At 36.2% G+C, this 20671-nt stretch overlaps 1 protein-coding gene across 1 annotated transcript in view; it reads left to right on the top strand.

The window, feature by feature from the left end:
- The window catches only part of Ankrd17 (ankyrin repeat domain 17), a 136235-nt gene that overhangs the window by 71288 nt on the left and 44276 nt on the right, over positions 1-20671 (top strand). The window contains 8 exon segments of the mRNA XM_027388365.2: positions 1518-1709; positions 2400-2509; positions 3781-3868; positions 6213-6340; positions 6554-6697; positions 7054-7156; positions 8590-9342; positions 13474-13622. Coding sequence (XP_027244166.1) covers positions 1518-1709; positions 2400-2509; positions 3781-3868; positions 6213-6340; positions 6554-6697; positions 7054-7156; positions 8590-9342; positions 13474-13622 — 1667 coding nt within the window.

Here is a 20671-nt window from a genome sequence, read left to right as displayed (position 1 = left end):
GTGAGACAACAAACAGGAAAATCAAGGTTCATGTCAACATTTGTTGATATGAGGTACTACAGTTCTCTAAGCCTAATACGGTGAGGGAATTCTTTGGAGTTGGAAACTAACTCATGAATAAGCATGTAGTGGAACAACATGGGCAACACTGCTGTGAGTGTTAGCTTGATGAGAGGATGTACAGGGCCAAGTGGGGAGAGAGCACACACTTGTAATCACAGTGTTTAGGAAGCTGATGCCATCTGGTCAGTCCTACCTCCGGAGACACTGAGAAAAAAAAAACAAAAGAACACTCAAAACCAACGAAGCCAGGTGCACACACACCAGAAACTGTTGGGCTTAGGTCATAATGAATTTCTGGAAAAAGTGAAATGACCTGGTAATTTAAATATTTTATATTTAGACAATAATCTCCTATATTTATAGTGTTATATTTTCTCTCAATAGTATTTTGTTTTTACCTTGTGAAATCTGGTCCATTTAACACAAATGGCACATCACATTTATTTTTTATCTAGAGATTCTATTGACTGGAAATGTAAAGATACAGGTTTTGAAGTAGACTTTTTTTAGTGGTGGTGTTGGATTTTTTTCTTTTTCTTTCTTTTTTTTTTAAAGATAGGGTTGCTTTTTGTTTAGCCTTGGCAGTCCTGGAACTAGCTTTGTAGGGTCAGGCTGGCCTTTAACGTACAGAGATTCACCTGCCTCTGCCTCCTGAGTGCTGGGATTAAAGTTGTGTGTCACCACAGCGTAGCAGACTTTTTAAATGTGAATCATTTACACTGTATGACAATTTTGTTACTTCTGGCAGTTTTGTTTCTATTAGGAGGGGAGGAGGAAGGGGAGGAGAGAAAGGGAAAGGAGGGAAGCTACAACAGTGCTTATCAAATGGTGCCAAATGAATCAGTCATGGTTATGGTAGTATTGCTAGGGCAAGTGAATTAAGTGAACATAACCTCAGCTTGTTCACCTTAATGTAAAATGCTGGTGAAAATATACCAACTTAAGGCCTTAGGAATATGCTGTTCAGTGGTAGGATATTTACTCAGTGTTCCCAAGGACTTGGGTTTGATCTCTATCCAATACCACACAATTGCCTGATATGGTAGACCATGGGTTCATTCTCCAGTATTGCCCCTCCCTAAATTCAAATTATGTAAATAAATGTACCTTAAGAGTCTATACTTTTAATATTGTTTGGGAAATAGTAACAGCTTATTAAATGTTAGCTAATGTCATTAGTACATTTACTCTCCATTTTGAATTCGTATAGAAAGGAATTAGGTAATTTTAATACTGTTAATCATAACTGGTACCTTTTTAGACAAATACTCCAACTACATATAGAAGATATCCTCTTATGAATGAATGTGGGTTTTCCCCATTTACTTTTCATTACAAAGAATAGGAAAGAGATACTTCTGGTCACTTTCGATATAGGCCATTAGAAAACAGTTGTGTTTTGTTTATATCTGAGTAAATTCCTGCACTTTCTTTAAGTAGAATCTTTCTTTTAGGAGCAAATATCAATGCACAGACAGAAGAAACTCAAGAAACTGCCTTGACCCTGGCTTGCTGTGGAGGTTTTCTAGAAGTGGCAGACTTTCTCATTAAGGCTGGAGCTGATATAGAACTTGGCTGTTCTACCCCTCTAATGGAAGCTGCTCAAGAGGGCCACCTGGAGTTAGTTAAATACTTACTAGCTGCAGGTATGCATTTTTGTATTTGGGGATATATTGCATGATGTAAATAAAAATAACAGTACAAATATTTTGTATGTTGTTATGGTACACAGAATATGTGTTGAAAAGATAGGACATGCTTTGTGTGTTTTGAATAATTTACCTTTCATAGTAAGTATATGCAATTTTAACATTAAGTACTTTTATTCATATATTTTATTTTCAAAAATTACTTCATTTATTTGTGTATGTGTGGATGCAGACATGCCACAGTTTAGGTGTTGAGAGGTAGAGGACAACTTGTGAGACTCAGTTTTCTTTCTACCATGTGGTCCTAGGGACAGATCAGGATTGATAGCAGATACCTTTACCTCCTGAGCTATTTCTTGAAGACTTTCATAAAGATGTTGTCAATGTATTCGTTCTAGAAATGGATCTATTTTGTCTGATTTAGGAACTGTAAGCTATCTTGAAGTACCAGGTTTATATTCATTTAAAAAAAATTGTTTTTTGGTGTGTTTTTCTTTTTTTTTTTTTTTTTTTTTTCACGGAGACAGGATTTCTCTGTAGCTCTGGAGGCTGTCCTGGAACTCGTTTTTGTAGACCAGGCTGTTCTTGAACTCAGAGAGATCCTCCTGCCTATGCCTCCCGAATGCTGGCATTAAAGGTGTGCCCCACACTTCCCGGCTTAATAGCAATCACTTTTAACCGTTACAGGAGCTAATGTTCATGCCACAACAGCAACAGGAGACACAGCTTTAACATATGCCTGTGAAAATGGCCATACGGATGTAGCGGACGTCTTACTTCAGGCAGGTGCAGATCTGGTAAGCTGTATCACCTAAATCTTTATTTATAAAAATAATATGAAGTAGGCATTGTAGCACATGCCTATGCGCCTAGGAGGCTGAAGCAGGAAGATGCCCGTGAGTTTAAGGACACCCTAAGCTACTTGAGTCCAGAGTCCCAAGGCCTTCCTGGAGTACATGGTGAGACCCTGCCTCTTCAACAAAGCCAAAAAATTAATCCAAAGGCATATCTTCTCACTTTGTTGGTTCTTTTTTTTTTTTTTTTCTCCTTGATTTTATTTAAAGTTACATAGTAATTTTTTTAACATTATTTCTTTTTTGTTCTTATTTTTGTAATACTGTTCAGTTCACTAATCCCATGCCCTTAGAAAGAATTGTTTGTGACTTAGAAGCATTTCTTTATAGGTTGGAAAAAAATTGCTTACTGTGTTTTGAGCGTTAAAGTATTAAAACATAAATATTTAATAATTTTGCCCTGAAAGTAAAGAGGGTAAAATAGATGGTAAGTGCACTCAGTGTGGGATATTAAGAGATGTCACAGGGAATGTACAGAGAGTGATGAAGATGAAAAGATGTAAGTAGTCATTCGACATAGTAGTTCATTACCAGGATGGAGTTTGGAAAGGGGGGCCTGGGCAAAAGAGCTATATAATTGGAACAAAAGTGTAGGAATTGTCTGACTGTTTGGAGGTGTGGAGGGAAAATCTTGTCTGACACTAGCACTCAGGATACTGGAGTTCAATTGAGCCTCACTAGGGAGTGACCTTTGAGGCAAGCCTGTGCTACATGAGAATCTTTGAGAAAATAATGTGAGTTTGAGGAGAGGGTGTATAGATTATAATCTGTTCTGTGTAAGCCTGTGGTCTGTAGCAGGATCTCACCATTAAAAAGGGGGAGCAGGCTGACTATTCATCCTATGTTCAAGTTCTACAACCATTTTTGCAGAGAAAAGAAACACTCCCAACTTTAATTAGATTAAGTGTCATTTCAGTGTTCTTCTGAAGCAAGGATGTCAGCATGCTGTGCTTGCAACACTATTACTGTAGCTTTTGGTAACTAGGATTACAGATGTGTGCTACTAACCCCCTACTTGAGGTTTTAAATTATTACAGTAAAGGGCATATCTGTTTTTTAGGTGACAGTGTATTTTTCTCAATTTGCTCATTAAATGTTATACTTGGGTTCAGAATTAATCTACTTTTTATTTTTATGAAAAGGGCAATTAAGTATTCCCTTGCAATTAAATATGGGTTTTTTTGTTTTGCTTTAATGTTTTTGTTTTAAAACAGGAACATGAATCTGAAGGTGGAAGAACTCCTTTAATGAAAGCTGCAAGAGCTGGTCATGTTTGCACAGTTCAGTTCTTAATTAGTAAAGGTAGGTTTATGTAGAGGAATTTTTCTTTTTCTTTTCCTGGTACTATGCTAAGGCATTTTGACTTTGAAGGCTAAAGAATATTTTGTGGTTATTATATGACATGGGGGTGGGATGCTACTAAGATTAGTAATAAACATCTCATAATGTATATAATAGTTGTGAGCTAAAAAAAAGGCTATTACATATTATACTAAGTAGTGCTCTTGTGAAGGAACATTTAAAAAGAAAGGTACTCTGTAAAATATTGTATGTTTAAATTCTATTCTGTTAGTGTAATGCAGCATTTTTTTTTTTTTTTCAAACATGGGTTTTAGTTTTTTGCCACTGAAGAACTTGGGCCAAGCATCTTTCCGACTTTATGTTGTTCTTTCCTTTTTCTATAATTTATTTTTTACTTTCCAATCCCAGTTCCCTTTCCCTTCTCTCCTCCTGCTCCCCCACTCCGCCCCCATGTCCTCTTAGTAAAAGATAGTGAGATGATTTTAAATTGAATGAAGAAAATATTCAGAATTAAAATGTGATACATGTCAAGGTACATGAAGATTTTCATTCATACTCAGCAGTTATTCTTTTGAATTCTTTACTGACCAAATAAACACATTATTTCCTTTAAACTGCTACTTCAAAATTTACTATATGCGCTCTGTTATAATTGATTTCAAGATTGGTTTTACTTTTTATAGCAGTTTTAAATACTGCTTGTAAAAGCAAAGATGTGAACAGAAATGACTGATAGCGGAGGGCCTTCTCCACCTTGGAAGCGTCTACTCTTTGTTCTATACAAAAACACTAAAGAAATCACAGACCTGACTGAAATTTCTTACAGATTAACAAATCAGATAAACTTTCCAACAAATGATTGCGGGACAAGTTGGTAAACATTGGAACAAAAAAAATAGTGGTGACACATTTTCAAGATTGGTTATGTATCTATCTATAAGTATTGCCTTTTCTGGTTTTTCTGTGTAGCCCTGGCTTTTCTAGAAGTGTCTCTGTAGACCAGGCTGGCCTCAAACTCACAGAGATCCACCTGGCTCTGCCTCCTGTGTCCTGGGATTAAAGGCATGTGCCACCACTGCCCTGCCTTTTCTTTTTCTTTTTTTTTCTTTCTTTTTTTTTTTTTTTATGATTACTTTCTTCCTGCAATTTCCAGTTGGCACTTTACCCAGTATAGTAATCCAAGTCAGGGATGTAGCTGAGAGAGAGAGAGAGAGAGAGAGAGAGAGAGAGAGAGAGAGAGAGAGAGAGAGAGAGAGAGAGAGAGAGAGAGCGAGCGCATATCTGCTCTCTTTCCTCTGGTATTTCCTAATGAGAAAGGAGGAAGACATTACTAGATCTTTCTATAATAATGTATTTACACTATGGAAGACGATATTGTCCCTCAAAAAAATTATTATGTTTTAAAATTGTGTGTGTTCATTCATTCATTTATTTATTGGCCTGTGGGTTTGTGTACTCAGTGCAGCTCCAATAGATGCCAGAAGTGGGCATTAGATCCCCCTGAACTAGAGATACAGGTGCTTTTGAGCTCTGTGTGGGTGTTGGGAACCAAACTTGGATTTCCCTGAAAAGTTTCAAGTATTTTTGGCATTGAGTAAGCCATTTTTCTTGCCCCTGTACTTTACTTATAGTACAATTGCCTTAGGTATAATACAACCTTGTATTTTCTTTACTGTACTTACACATGCTAAAATATTTATGGGAGAAATGTATCATATTTCTGTGGAATTTGCTTTAGAATAATTCTGTATAGGAGAGAATTTTTGTGAAACATGAGAGGCTGTTTATAATCAGTGCAACTGGTTAATGAGTATGTGAGGTTTCATTGCACTGTTTGCTTTAGTCTTCCTGAATTATCTAGAGTCAGTGAGTATCACTGGGTAAAGGTATTTTTTGCTTAGCCTGAGAACTTGAGTTTAAGACTTGGAACCCACATAGTGGGAAGAGAAAAATTAACTTCCAAAGTTGTTTTTTGACCTCCATATGGATATCATGTCACATATGTACCCATATGTATGGGTGTATATATGTATGTGTACATAAGCACTAAATGATGTATAACATTCTGCCACAACTCGAGCCGCAAAAATGAACCTGTGGTTAAGAGACCTTGCCATTCTTCCAGAAGACCTGGGTTCAGTTCACAGCACACACATTAAGTAGCCTACCGTCTTCTGTAACTCTAGTTCCAGGGGATCCAATGTCCTCTTGGCTCCCAGGGCATCTGCAAGCACCTGGGGCACATAAATTCACCGGTATACACTTATACATATAAATTAAAAATTAATAAATTTTAAATTTTTTAACCACTCTACTAATGTATTTTTTTCCGTGACTGTTTTAGGAGCAAATGTGAATCGAACCACAGCTAATAATGACCATACTGTGCTGTCCCTGGCTTGTGCAGGGGGTCATCTGGCAGTGGTGGAACTGCTTTTGGCTCATGGGGCAGACCCTACCCACCGTTTAAAAGTAGGTAACTCAAATGGTTAAGGTAGTATTATGAATTCTTTGTCTTGAACATATGTAAGTTCTATTTGTAATGACATTCTGGGTATTAGTTACCTAGCTTTAATAGAAGAAAAAAAAACTGTTCTTTATTAGATATTTGGCTTACACTTATCTGAGACTTGATAGGTTTCTTAATGTGCTAACTGTTTTTCTCTCTTATGTTCGTTCTTGTAGGATGGCTCAACCATGTTGATAGAAGCAGCCAAAGGTGGCCATACAAGTGTTGTTTGCTATCTTTTAGACTATCCTAATAATCTCCTTTCAGCCCCTCCACCAGATGTCACTCAGCTAACACCCCCATCCCACGATTTAAATAGGGTAAGATTCAAAGTTACAGCATTTTATATTCCTTTTTAGCTATAATATTCATTTAAATGAGATTATCGTTTTTGAAATGAAGTTCCTTATAATTATGCCAAGGGCTATATACATTTACTATATCAATGATGTTCTAGATTGGTGGGATTATGATTTCCTTTTTTGAATTATGGTCAGAATAACAGGAATTCATAGCTACTTTTTAAAAAAAATCAAAGTATGTAAAGGAAAATAATTTGATGTAAATGTGTCATTGTCTGAAATGGCAAACTAAGTATGCTTAACAACTCTGCAAGTTATTAACTTGATAATTGATTGTGTACCAAAGAAGAAATGACTATTATCTTTTTTCTTAGGCACCTCGTGTACCAGTTCAAGCACTGCCCATGGTTGTCCCACCTCAGGAGCCCGACAAACCACCTGCAAATGTTGCTACCACTCTTCCCGTTAGGAATAAAGGTCAGTTATGCTTCTAAAGACTATTTCTTACATGTCCAGGTGAAAATAAGAATACAAAAACTAGCCGTTCAAAATTATTTTTCACCAACAATGAATTTACTAAGTTGGTATCATTAAAGTTTTTTTTGTTTGTTGTTTGTTTTAAATCAATGAAAAAAACAACTTTCTGGGAGAGAAGCTAGGTACTGAGAGACTCCGGAAACTCAGATGCTCTTTTTAATGGAGTGCTAATTACTCACGATTTCCTCCAATGAGTAGTCATTTTTATTCATGTTAAATTGGATACAGTTGGATGACAATTCTGATCATTTTTATTTACCATACCTAAATGTTTGTAGTGACATCAGGCCTAAAGATTAAGAAGTTGGATCAAATATTAGAAGTCAATTGAAAGGGTATAACACAGATTTATATCTAGGACACTTTTTCCTCAACTAATTCAAAGATACGTAAGATACATTTGTTATTTCTAGGATTCCAAGGTCCATTTTTTGACTTGTATATGTCATACCATGCCTGTTCTTAAAGTATGTCCCCAAACATGACATCTACCAGTTTGAATCAGTTTTTATTTTGAAAAGTTTTACCTGAAGAAACTGATTTTTGCATCTTGGTTTTGGCTACCATATTCTTTTATCAACACATATACTAAGTATTCCCAGCAGGTCTTTTCGGTCACTGCCGCTAGCCTATTGTCTTGGCATCCTTTTCGGTTGCTTGCTAAACCCGTTAGCCAGAGCAATCTGTGTAATGGCTATCAGAAGAAACAGAGGATGGCGTAGCCCAGCGTCTTTTCTTTCAGGGAAACTAAAGCCCAGTTCTCTATTGGCCAGGTAGCTGTGTGACTATGTGGATTTCTATCTCTTTGCTTTGTCAGTCTTGAAGATAGTAGGTCCCAACAAAGATATATTTTAGTTGGATTTTAATTTCTTGGTATATCTCATTGGTTTGGGCACTCTCTGTGTGTATGTGTGTGTGTTTATCAAAGGCACAGATATTTACTAAGTGTGGAAAATCTTGATATAGACATCCAAATTTTCTCTACACCTTAATAATTTAGCTTTATTTTTCTGCTTTTATGATCAGTTTTTCTGATTCTGACCATATGAAATGCCCGCACATAGCCTTAGACTTGACTTTAACTGCACCACTTAGGTGTCACAAGCTTTCATCCCTCTGTTGTCTAGTTTTAGCCTTGTGGTATTTATAAATTCTGAACTCTACTTTCAGAGATTACTCTATGCACATAAAATACATACATTTTATATTTATGATAGAGAAGGTGGACTTGTGTTTAACTCCTTAAAAGTACATTTCACCTTCGTGGATATGATACCTTGGTGCATAACTGTTGGCACTAAACCTCCCAACAGTAACTCTGTAATGAGGATGCCATTCATGTGCACTTCTGAGGGGGTTTCTTTTTCACACAGCTGCTTCTAAACAAAAGTCCAACAGCCATTTGCCAGCAAACAGCCAGGATGTACAGGGTTACATCACCAATCAGTCTCCAGAGAGCATTGTAGAAGAGGCTCAGGGAAAGTTAACAGAACTGGAACAGAGGATAAAAGAAGCCATAGAAAAAAATGCACAGCTGCAGTCCTTGGAGCTGGCTCATGCTGACCAACTTACCAAGGAGAAGATCGAGGAGCTGAACAAAACGAGGGAAGAACAAATTCAGAAGAAACAAAAGATTCTGGAGGAGCTGCAGAAAGTAGAAAGAGAGTTACAACTGAAAACTCAGCAGCAACTGAAAAAACAGTATCTAGAAGTTAAAGCTCAAAGAATTCAACTTCAGCAGCAGCAGCAGCAGTCTTGCCAACACCTGGGACTACTTACTCCTGTTGGGGTTGGAGAGCAGCTTTCGGAGGGAGACTATGCACGGTTACAGCAAGTGGAGCCTGTTTTGCTTAAAGATGAACCCCAGCAGACTGCTGCTCAAATGGGTTTTGCACCAATCCAGCCTCTGGCGATGCCTCAAGCTTTGCCTCTGGCAGCGGGTCCCTTGCCTCCAGGGTCCATCGCAAATCTTACAGAACTTCAAGGAGTGATAGTTGGACAGCCAGTACTGGGCCAAGCACAGTTGGCAGGGCTGGGGCAAGGAATTCTCACTGAAACACAACAAGGGTTAATGGTAGCCAGCCCTGCTCAGACCCTCAATGACACGCTGGATGACATCATGGCAGGTGGGTTTATATTGTTATGAGCAGGTATCAAATATGATTTGCTTAAGGCGAGTAAGAGTGTGCCATAATTTTTTTTAACCAGATGGCTACAGGTCAAATTAAAGATTAGCTCATACAATACAAGTGACCACATCTGTCTGTCTTAGATCAATAGGATGGGAATCCACATTTTTCAGTAGTTGGTTGAGTCTTGGTTTTTACTTGAGGTTTTCTTTTTCACTTTAAGTTCAGAACACTGGGGTTGGGTTTGGGCATTTTTGCTTCTGTATTCACACCGATAAAAGGAAAATTGATAAAAGTTGAAGTACAAAGGTATTAGGGTATGTTAGGAAGTCTATTTGTGATCAAAAGAAATACTTTACATACTAATGTAACAAACTTGATGATGGCTATTTAAAAACAAGCAAACAACAACCAAAACAAACACCTTTACAACATTAATAAAGTACCAACCAAGTAGGGTCTGATTCTGTATGTCAGTGATTTTTTTTATTCCCTGTGAATGTTAATGTATAGTCTGTTTCTGACTGTATTATGGGAAGGTGTGTTCCCCTAACAGTATGGTGGACAACATGTTTTAAATGTGTAGTCAGAAAGATTTCTTCTATTCCAATGAGGATTGCAACTTGAGAAGAGTTTTAATGTTTATTTGGGACTGATTTTGTGAATTGTGTAACAGTACAATGAGACTTCATAGGGGCATAAAGAATGCTCTATTAACTAAAATATTTTTCCTTCTTGTGGAAAGAAACCTGAGAAGGAAGGGAAAGGGGGGAATAAAGGGAGTAAATAGTTGTTGAATTTTGATTATTTTTCTTCTGTTTTTATTTATTTGTTTTTTACCTGGATGATTTACTATTTCTAATTTTAAAACTATTTTGGAAACATTATGATGAAAGTCATATAATAATACTTTTTTTTTTTTGAAGAAAATGCTTTGTAGCATTTAGATACTTAGGATGAGGTAATTCAGAAACTGAGAAACAGGTAATGAGGTAGATTTTGCATTTCGAAAATTGGTATAGTTTTCCAGTCCCCCCCCCCTTTTTGTTATCTTGTCAGCCATATGTGGTTTGAAAATAATCTACTAATCTTAAGAGTAAAATAACCTACACCAGGATAATTGTTACTAGTGACTTACTTAATAAGAATTGTAACAATCTCAATGCAAGTATAAATTTTCAGAAGACTTAAGTCCCTATCATCACCAACTGATTATGATATCTAATAAACTTTAAGGGCTATAATATTGTATGATAATTAGCTCACAGTAGTTATAAATCCAAAATTGATTCCATGTCCATTAACTTAGATAATAATTATTGTATCAGCTTACCAGAGGACTATTGAGTTACATGTTATTTATTGATGAAATGAAGCTTTGGCATGTGCTATACCAATGACTGTTGGAAAGTTGTTTTTGATATGCTATCAAGAGTTTACCCAATGTACTTGAGGGTAGTTGTCAATAATTTGCTGTTTGTAACATTTTTTAGTTCTGATGAGAATTATCAGATGTTTGTAAAGCAGTTTTTTTTACTGGTTCATTTATGCTCAAGATTTCTGTCTATGTGTTAAAGGTTGTTCCTTCATATAAATATTTTTCTTTTTTTCAAGTTTTTAGTTTTAATGAACATAAGATTTCAGTGATTATGACAAATTTGCTATTTTCTAAAAAGGCTGCTATATCATGCTCTTCTATGTGGGTAAAAAACATACCCAATGGAAAAAGCACAGAATTAAAAACAATCTTACTGTCTACCTTCAGATGATGCCTACCTAGTATCTCACTCATATTCACATGCTCGGCACATATATGTGCACATACAAGCACACACAATTTATTTCTGTATTCTCATTGTTTGAGTAACTTCTGATTATACTTGTCATTTCAGTTGATTCAGGATCATTTCCACTTCTTATTTTGGGCTTCTTGTGTAACTCAGCCTCATTTGGGTTTCTTTCCCCAAGCACCATCCCCGCTGTTCCTTAGTTCTCATTTGTTAGGTTTCTCATATGATGCTCTTCTTTCTTCTGGTATCTAGCTGGCCAAGTCTTCAACCTTCCTAATTCCCATACTCGCCAAATCAAAACTGAGCACTTGTTTAACCTCTCTTAACACGGGCCCTTGTTTTGTCTTGATTACACTGTTTCATTTCTACTGTTAAAGCTTGTCAAGCATTCAGTTTTCCCTTTCTAAATTGAATTTTAAAATGTAAAGAAAAATAAATTGTTAGAACTAGAATTCTTTGGTTACTTAGATATTTAATTAAAGCTTGGCCCTTTTATTTATGTAGTACATGGTTGAATGATGAACAGTTACTAACTCTTGATAAAACAGTTTCAAAGGAAATGAGGGTTTTTTTTTCCTTAATACTTTAGATGAGAAGATCAAAACAACTAATTTGAAACACCCCACAACAAGAAAAGTAATTTTAGTAGGTTCTTTAAAATAATATTCTTCCAGTTGGAATATGGATTAACATTTAGGCATTTATCTATCTTTTAACCCATTAAAATTAATAGAGTAAAAATCTGTGAGGGCCACGGATGGATAGCTCAGTTGGTATAGAGGTTGTGTAGCATGAAGCACCCTGGGTTTGATCCGTAGCACTCCATAAAACCAGTGGTGCACTCCTATAATCCCAACACTTGATAGGGTGGAGGCAACAATTTCAGAAATTCAGTCATCTTAAACATGGAACCTATCTTAAGAGCTGTAGATTTAATGTAATTTTGGAATTTATGTATCGTATAGGAACTTTCAGTGAAATTATTTGATCTTTAAATCAGTGTGTGCTCATGAGCCTGCAATCCTAGCAATCTGAGGTAGACTCCGGAAATCAGGATTAGAAGATTGGAACCTCATCTATAAAGAAGTCAATAAGACTATCAAATAGTTTCATTACATAATTAGTGGCACGTGCTCCTCCCTCTTGATCTGGTTCCTTCATGATTCAGATGTTTTGTTTGGTTTTTTGTTCTTTGTTTTTCTTTTGACTTTTAAGTGGACTAAAAATGTACGATTATAGAATGTGTGTTACTATAATGTACAGTGTATGTTTGTGCCCTTCCTAAAGATTTTATGTAAAGTATATCTTAATTGATAGTCATGTTTATAACTGTTACAAGGTCAATTTTACTATTATTCCTGGCAAGATAAGTTCTTTTGCCTGGTTTCAGATTCAGCTGTGAATCTATAATTGTTTTCTGTCTAATGTAGTTGACAGTACTTGGGAAACACACATTTGCACTCTATTCAGAGATTACTGTCCAGAAATTAATATTAATGCAAGTGCATTCTTACTGTGGGTAAAGAGGAAGATGTTCACATGTTAACTAGAGAATTGAGTTATTGAGAGAACAAAGTCCCTTAAGCTAATTTTCAGTCTATTCTATGCCTTTGTCTTTAGCATTATTCTCAGACCCCAAATATAGCTCTAACTAGCCATTATTTAAATCATATATGTGGGTGAAGTGAACTAAGATTACAGAAGAATCCTGCATAGAAGAACAAGAATCCATATCAGGAGGATGATTGTGTGAATATATTTATTTCTAGCCCAATCTTAATTTTGTCCTAAGTCAGTGTGATTACCAAGTTGATTGTGGGACATTTTCTTCCTTTCAGAATGATGTAAGAAAATACATGTCTGTGTGAGGATCAATTTTTTTCTACTTGAAAAAACTGTCACACCAGGGTCTTCAAAGTTACTATTGCCCTGTTGTGGTTAGTAAATGTGTGGTGTTTTCAATAGTTTGCCTTTGAGGATCTTCCATTCCAGCAGTGAAGTAACTTTTGTTGACTCTAAAATATAAGGTGTGAAGTTGGCAAGTTTAAAAAGAGGTCACTCTTCCCCCTTTTATTCTTGATTATTTTTATCATTTATTCCTTTTCTGTGTAATTTTAGTGCATAAAATATTTTTGTCTTTCAGGTGGATTATTTTATGGGAAGTGGTTTACTCAATATTTATTCTGATTTGGGGCTATCCAACCAAAATTAATAAAATTAATTATTAATGTTATAATAGTGTCTTACAGACATTTTGCTTTAAAAACTATAAGAAACATTTCTTACTCTTTCCTAACAATGTTTCATCCTTATTAAGTGCAGTTATTTTGTTCAACAGCAGTCAGTGGAAGAGCATCTGCAATGTCAAACACTCCTACCCACAGTATCGCTGCTTCTATTTCCCAACCTCAGACTCCAACTCCAAGTCCCATCATCTCTCCTTCAGCCATGCTACCTATCTACCCTGCCATTGATATTGATGCACAGGTAAGTTCCACATTAGGAGAGATGGTCACACTGGAATGACATCACCTACAAATGTTAACCCTCAGTGATCCTAACGTCTTAGATGGCATTGTCAAAGACTCCAGATACAATTAAAAATTAACATCCATTTTTCAAAAACTAGTATGCCAGACACAGTGGCTCACAACAGAATTACATGAGTTCAAGGTTATCCTGGCCCTTCATAGTTAATGACAGGCCTGGCTGAGCTAAAGTCTAATTTTAGTTTAGAAAGTACTAGAATGCCAAAGAAGTAACTTATATAATATTAAAATGAAACCACAACTGTCATCCCTGCTATTGGGAATTAGAGTCAAGAGGATCAAGTTCAAGGTCAGGCTCATTATGTAACAATTTGAAGGTAGTCTCATTATGCCACCTTGTCTCAGTAGGACAAAAATTAGGATTGGTTTGTATTTTCTTAAATACATAATGGATTGTTTATAAAAGAAAATGCTGGTCAGGTGTGGTGGCGCATGCCTTTAATCTCAGCACTCCGGAGGCAGAGGCAGGAGGATTTCTGTGAGTTCCAGGCCAGCCTGGTTTCCAGAGCGAGTGCCAGGATAGGCTTCAAAGCTACACAGAGAAACTCTGTCTCAAAAAACAAAACAACAACAACAACAAAAACAAAAAACAAAAAAAGAAAGAAAGAAAGAAAGAAAGAAAGAAAGAAAGAAAGAAAGAAAATGCTGGGACTATAGATCAGTGATGGAGTGCTTAAAGTCCTGGTTGAGTTCCTAACCTCAGTAAAAGGTGGTGCTGTAACTTCATGGACTGTGAGCACACACGTACACACACACACACACACACACACACACACACACACACACACACACACACACACACACACACACACACACAACACACACACACACACACACACACACACACACACACACACACACACACGTCTATACATTATATAATCTTAGTTGCATTATATAACTTTTCCCCTTGAGATAGGGTCTCAGTATAGCTTAAGCTGGCTTTAATCTCAATAGTCCTTCTGCTTAAGCCTCCTGAGAGCTGGAGTTATAGGCATGAATATCCATACCTGACTTTATATTGTTTTTTAAGATTATTACTTATGGTATGAGGAAATATGTAGTGAGTTTATGTGATTTGGGCTGGTAACATTCCATGGAGGTGTGATAGAAACACTTTATTTGGATTTTCTAAAGGAATATGTGTAGGGGTGAAGAAAAGAATGCAAAAGATACTGTTATGGTTGAGAAAACTTGAGATGTTAAGTGAGCAGTTCTATTAAAAATTAGTTCCCAGCACTCAGGAGGCAGAGGCAGGTGGATTTCTGTGAGTTTGAGGCCATTGGAGGCTGCATAGTAATATGATAGATAGATAGATAGATAGATAGATAGATAGATAGATAGATAGATAGATAGAATGAATTTAGTTGATTCAGGATGATAAGACTCCTCAGTGGTTAAAGGTGCTTGCCACCAAGTGTAATAGCCTCAGTTTCATTCCTGTAACACACATAGTGGAAGAAGAAGGCCACCTTCTGCCAGTTGTTCCCTAAAATGCTATATCATGTGTTCCCACACAAACTATACACGCACGCACGCACGCATGCACGCATGCACGCACGCGCACGTGCGTATCATGCACCTCGCATACAATATAAGTTGATCCTGAAATCCCAGAGCAAGATGGGGTTAGCAAATTTAGCTTGTTACATCTTGAAAAAGGCCAAAAGGTGGCAGACATGATGTCACAAGTCCCAGGATTTGCAAGATAGAGAGGGAGGAGGACCAAGGGGTTCCTTTTTGGCTACATAAGTCAAGGCCACCCTGAACTACAGAAGACCTTGACTCACAAGCAATCAATGAAGTGAAATTAAAAAGAAAAGAAAGAAAAGCTAAGTATAAGTTAAGAGAGACTATTTAAAAGGCTAAAGTAAGAGTAAGAAAATGTTTACAGGGTGAATTTTAATATTTTGATTAATACTTGGAGTGAGGGAAGTATATGCTATTAAAACTTAAAACCAGATTTTTATAAATTATAATTTCAAGAAATGTACATATACCATTGATAAAACCAAGCTATAAGAGTTCCTTTTTCACTAAAATGTTTCTTGGTTCATTGTTATATATGTGGATTTGGTTGTTTATCCTTAGACAGAGGCTTACTCTATAGACCAAGCTGCACTGAAACTAACAGAGATCTGCCTGCCTCTGCCTCCTAAGTGCTGGAATTAAAAGTGTGTACCACCATGCTCAGGCTTATTTTAATTTTTTATTTATTTGTTTCTTTTATGTGTGGGTGTTTGAACTGCATGTTTTTCTGTGAATCACAAACATTCCCGGTTTCTCTGGAGGCCAGAAAAGGGCATCATATTCCCTGGAACAGACGGCCATGAGCTGCCATGAGGGTGCTGGGAATTGAATCAAGGTTTTCTGTCAAGAGCAACAAGTTTCACTTAATCACCGAATCCTCTGTCTAGTCCTAGAAACTTGCTGGGGAAAATTTCAAAGAAATTACCTAATCCTCAGGCCATGTCACTACCATTAATGTCCTGAAACAGATTAATCATTTTGTTTATTTATTACATTGCTTGGCTAAGTCGGAGGAAGATTTAGGAGCCAGAATCATAGTTGTACTTATTCTGTTTTATGTGTGTTTGTTAGCTATAAGTCTTGCCCTAGCTTGTTTGCACTCATGATCTTCTGACTTTGTCTTCTGGGTAGGTAGAATCACAAGTGTGCCCTATTGCATTCAGTAAGATACTATTCATGCTGCATAGCCTCTTTTAAAACTATGAAAATCCCACCCATTTATATTGTTGATCAAACTGTGGAATTCAATAAAAACTTGGCATTGGATATGTATTATTTCCCTTGAGATTATGATCTTGAGACTATTTTATTTGGCTAGAAGTATGTTCTGATTTATAGGGGACCAAGAATGGGCCCTTACACAAAGTTAAGTCTTCCTTGTTTTCAAAACATTTTCAAATTAAATGGGTCCAAACTATGTACCCAAGTGCGACTGTGATTTACTGGATATTAAGTTATAGATGGTGAAATTATTTCACTTATGATACTGTTTAACCAGCAGTCATGTAAGTTAACTGAGAATTTACATAAATTGAAAAAAACTTTTGTTTATATATAAAGATTTGACTATGGCTCCTTAAAAATGTGGCTCCACAGTAAAGAACAGTGGTTGCTCTTACAAAGGTCTCTCCCTTCAGTTTCTAGCACCCACGTGGTGGTTCACAACTATCCTTAACTCAAGTTCCAGGTGATCCAGTGTCTTCTTTTGGCCTCTAAGGCCACCAAACATGCATATGGAACACATGCATGTAGTTAAAGCAAAGCACTCACACATAAAATACATGAATCTTAAAAAAAATTTTTTTTCAGTTTTTACAAATTGTTAAATCTCCATGTCTATCTGGTTTCTTTTTGGTTGGTGTTTGTTTATTTGTTTTGTTTTTAGTTTTTTTCATTTTGTCTACCTGGTTTCTATTTTGAGGCTTTCTTTTTTGCATTTTTGGCCAACACTAGTTAAATTTGAGATTTATCTAGATGGAGAACAATTTTTGCATCCGATGGGAAAAACAAACAAAATGGTAATTATCACACTTCTTCCTGACATAATTATTGAAGTTAATTTAAGAAATTTGCTTGTGTCAAGCAGGTACTTCAATAAAAATTAAGAATCCCTCCCTCTCATACAATCCCTCTAAAAATATTGGATAAAGTAAAAATCCCATGAACTCTGATGCCATGAATATTTTTGTTTGTGTGACCAAACTGTGCTGGAGCATACAAATGAAACCCTGACAAATAGCAGAGTGCCTAGGTACTGTGAGAGATTAAACAGGCACTAAAGGGATAAAAAAGGTCTTTCATTCTGTTGATGCTATTCAGAAGTGAAGAAGGGGTTTTGATCCCTAGCACAAACTGTAGTAAATAAGATGGAGATTAAACTTGGGTAACCCTCAGTTATGTTTTGTCTTGATTATATGAAGTTGGATTGACTCTCATAGACACTAAGTATAAGAAAGGACTAATTGTTTTGTTCCTGGTCTTTTAAGACTTGATTAGGCCTCTTTGCTATCACATGTACATTATATATGTGGGACCTGCTTTATTTGTTATTCTCAGCCTCTTTGCTATCACATGTACATTATATATGTGGGACCTGCTTTATTTGTTATTCTCAAACTGTTAGGAAATTTTCTTGAAGTAGACGTAATGTGAGAAAAATGAATAAATTAGTATACGTTATTTCTATTTTCCATATTATCTATTGAGACATTTAGGTGTGGGCTCGGAATGTGACTTAGTTGGTTGAGTGCTTGCCCAGTATGCGCAGAATCCTGGGTTGGATTTCCCAGCACCCTATAAAATCTGGTAGGCTTGTTCCTACCTCTAATTCCAGCACACAGGTTGAATAAGGAAAATCAAAAGTTCAGTGTAGTCCATTGGTTTATAATATATTTGAGACCATTCTAGATGACACAAGCTGTTAAACTTAAATGTAGCATGCATCAAGACTTAAATGACAGCTGAATGTAATGTAGATTATAGTTGGGCATAGCAGCTCATTCCTGTGAGCCTAAAACTTGGAAGATTGAAATAGAAGGATTATCTCAAGTGGAATACAGAATTGAGACTATCTGAATACTACCTCCCCCAACTCCTAAAAAAGTAAAACAAAATTGTGAAGTATGTGAAATTGTGTTTTGCCTTCAATGTCTAGAGGTTATGGCGATGTTTTTCTATATTCTTACCAATTTTGGAATCCAAAGAAAAGTTTCATTATAATGATATAACAAATAATTGAGGAATTGAAGAGGAAACTATGTATATGTAATACACATTAGCGCCTTCTATTTTCTGGGTATATTCACATGCCTAGAATCCCAGCGTTTGGAAGTCTGAGGCGGGAGGGTTGTGAGTTGGAGGCTAACTAGCCTGGCATGTATATTAAGATCCTGTCTCAAAATAAAAAGTTTCCTCTAATTTAGATTGTAGCTTACAGCAGTTGAAGAGATGGCTCAGAGTTTAAGATGGTTCCCAGCACCCACATGATGCTCACAAACTGCCTCTAACTCAGGTTCCAGGAAAATTCATATCTTTTCCTGGCCTCTTCAACACTCAATACAGGGAGGTCCTGAGGTCAGCCTACATTCATCATGATGCTATCTCATAGAAACATTATATGGATTCACCTGATGCTTCATATAACTATGTTTAGAAAGGTTATTAAATATAATTTTACTGATTATTCTCATTTATTTGATATCCCTACACATACACATAATCTGGCTGTATAAGAAAATGAAAAACACTGAGCGTTGGTGGCGCACGCCTTTAATCCCAGCACTCGGGAGGCAGAGGCAGGTGGATCTCTGTGAGTTCGAGGCCAGCCTGGTCTCCAGAGAGAGTGCCAGGATAGGCTCCAAAGCTACACAGAGAAATCCTGTCTCAAAAAACCAAAATAAATTAAAATAAAAGAAGATGAAATGCTTGAAATTGTGAATATTTTCTTTTTCCAGGTTTATGAAAAGGTTAAGCTATTTCATTCCTTCCTGATTAACATAATTAATTTAGGAATAATAGGTATACTTCCTACATAGGGTTTTTCAACCTGTTTTATTAGCTCATTAAAGTTTTCATTTTTCTGCAGCACTCTCTTATATTTTGTGATCCTTTTCATTAAGTCATGCGTATGGCCATATCACCTGCACATTTCTTCTGTCAATTAGTCATGTAAATAATCCATAAGGTATTTGTTTTATTGACTGTTTTTTGAGACAGTTTCTCACTGTGTAACCTTGGCTGTCCTGGGACTTACTATGTAGACATGCTGGCCTCACTCAGATTTCACCCCATACTGGCCCTCATAGTTGCCACTATGCCCAGTTTTATAAATACATACATACATGAATACATACATACATACAATACACACATACATGAATACATACATACATACATACATACATACATACACACACACACACACACACACACACACACACACACACACACACACTTCTTTTCTTTACACCCTCTCTCTCCCCTTTTCCCTATGTTTGAGACTTTGCCTTGGGTACTTGATAAGGGAATTAAATAACTGCTTGACGGGTGTGTGACATTAAGTCCTTAAAGAGTCCTTCCTGTACTTTCCCTCTCAGAAACTATTGCTTTCTTTCTGTTCACTGTCAGTCATTGTTAATATTAAACTATTCCAGTTATTTTTACTGGTGGGTTGTAAGCAGGATACTATTAGTCTGGAATTGTGTTACTGTTTGGGGGATAGAAGCAATTTTTCTGAACTTTTAAGTTCTCATGTTATCTTAAAAATATTTGTTGCTTTTCAGTTCTTACTAATGTAAAAATGGAGTGGGCCTTCTCATTTTTGTAACTTTAGTTCCTTAAGGAATTTCACAACTCTCCTTGCTTTAAATATTTTTATTTAAATTCCTCAAAATGCATAGTTTAATAAGCTTTAAGTTAAATACAGATTGAGTCTGTATAATAGTTTACAAGATCCCATAGATTGACCTATATTTACTTTGTAAACCTGAGATTATGGAATAGAGCACTTGGGGAAAATGATGCTTAAAATTAATCAGTTAATTTCGTGCTTTATAATGAAGTAAATATTATATTATAAATTACCCCCTAGGGCTTCAAAAGAATTTTTAAAACTTTATAACCTAAATTTATTGGTGGACTACATATAATGAACAGAGAGGACATAGGACATGTATGCTTAACAGTCTCACTCAGAATGTGTGATAGATAGGCTTTATGATGCAGGTTTTGAGGAGTTTGTTGTCTAGAATGTTCTTCTTGGTCTTTGAAAGCTCGTATCTAGTAGTTACCAATTGAGTGTGGCCACCAGAAAGTTGTTTCTCTGAGCTTTTGTTGCCTTTTCTGTGAAGCCAGACATGGTTTCTTTTCATTTTAAATATAAGACTTGAAATGACGATCATATACTGAAACACAGAGCTGTCACTCATTGAAGTTTCATGTCCTTCTCCATTGTTGTAG

Source organism: Cricetulus griseus, assembly GCF_003668045.3.
Source record: "Cricetulus griseus strain 17A/GY chromosome 1 unlocalized genomic scaffold, alternate assembly CriGri-PICRH-1.0 chr1_1, whole genome shotgun sequence".
Taxonomy (NCBI): Eukaryota; Metazoa; Chordata; class Mammalia; order Rodentia; family Cricetidae; genus Cricetulus; species Cricetulus griseus.
This window is presented reverse-complemented; position numbering and strand designations above follow the sequence as displayed.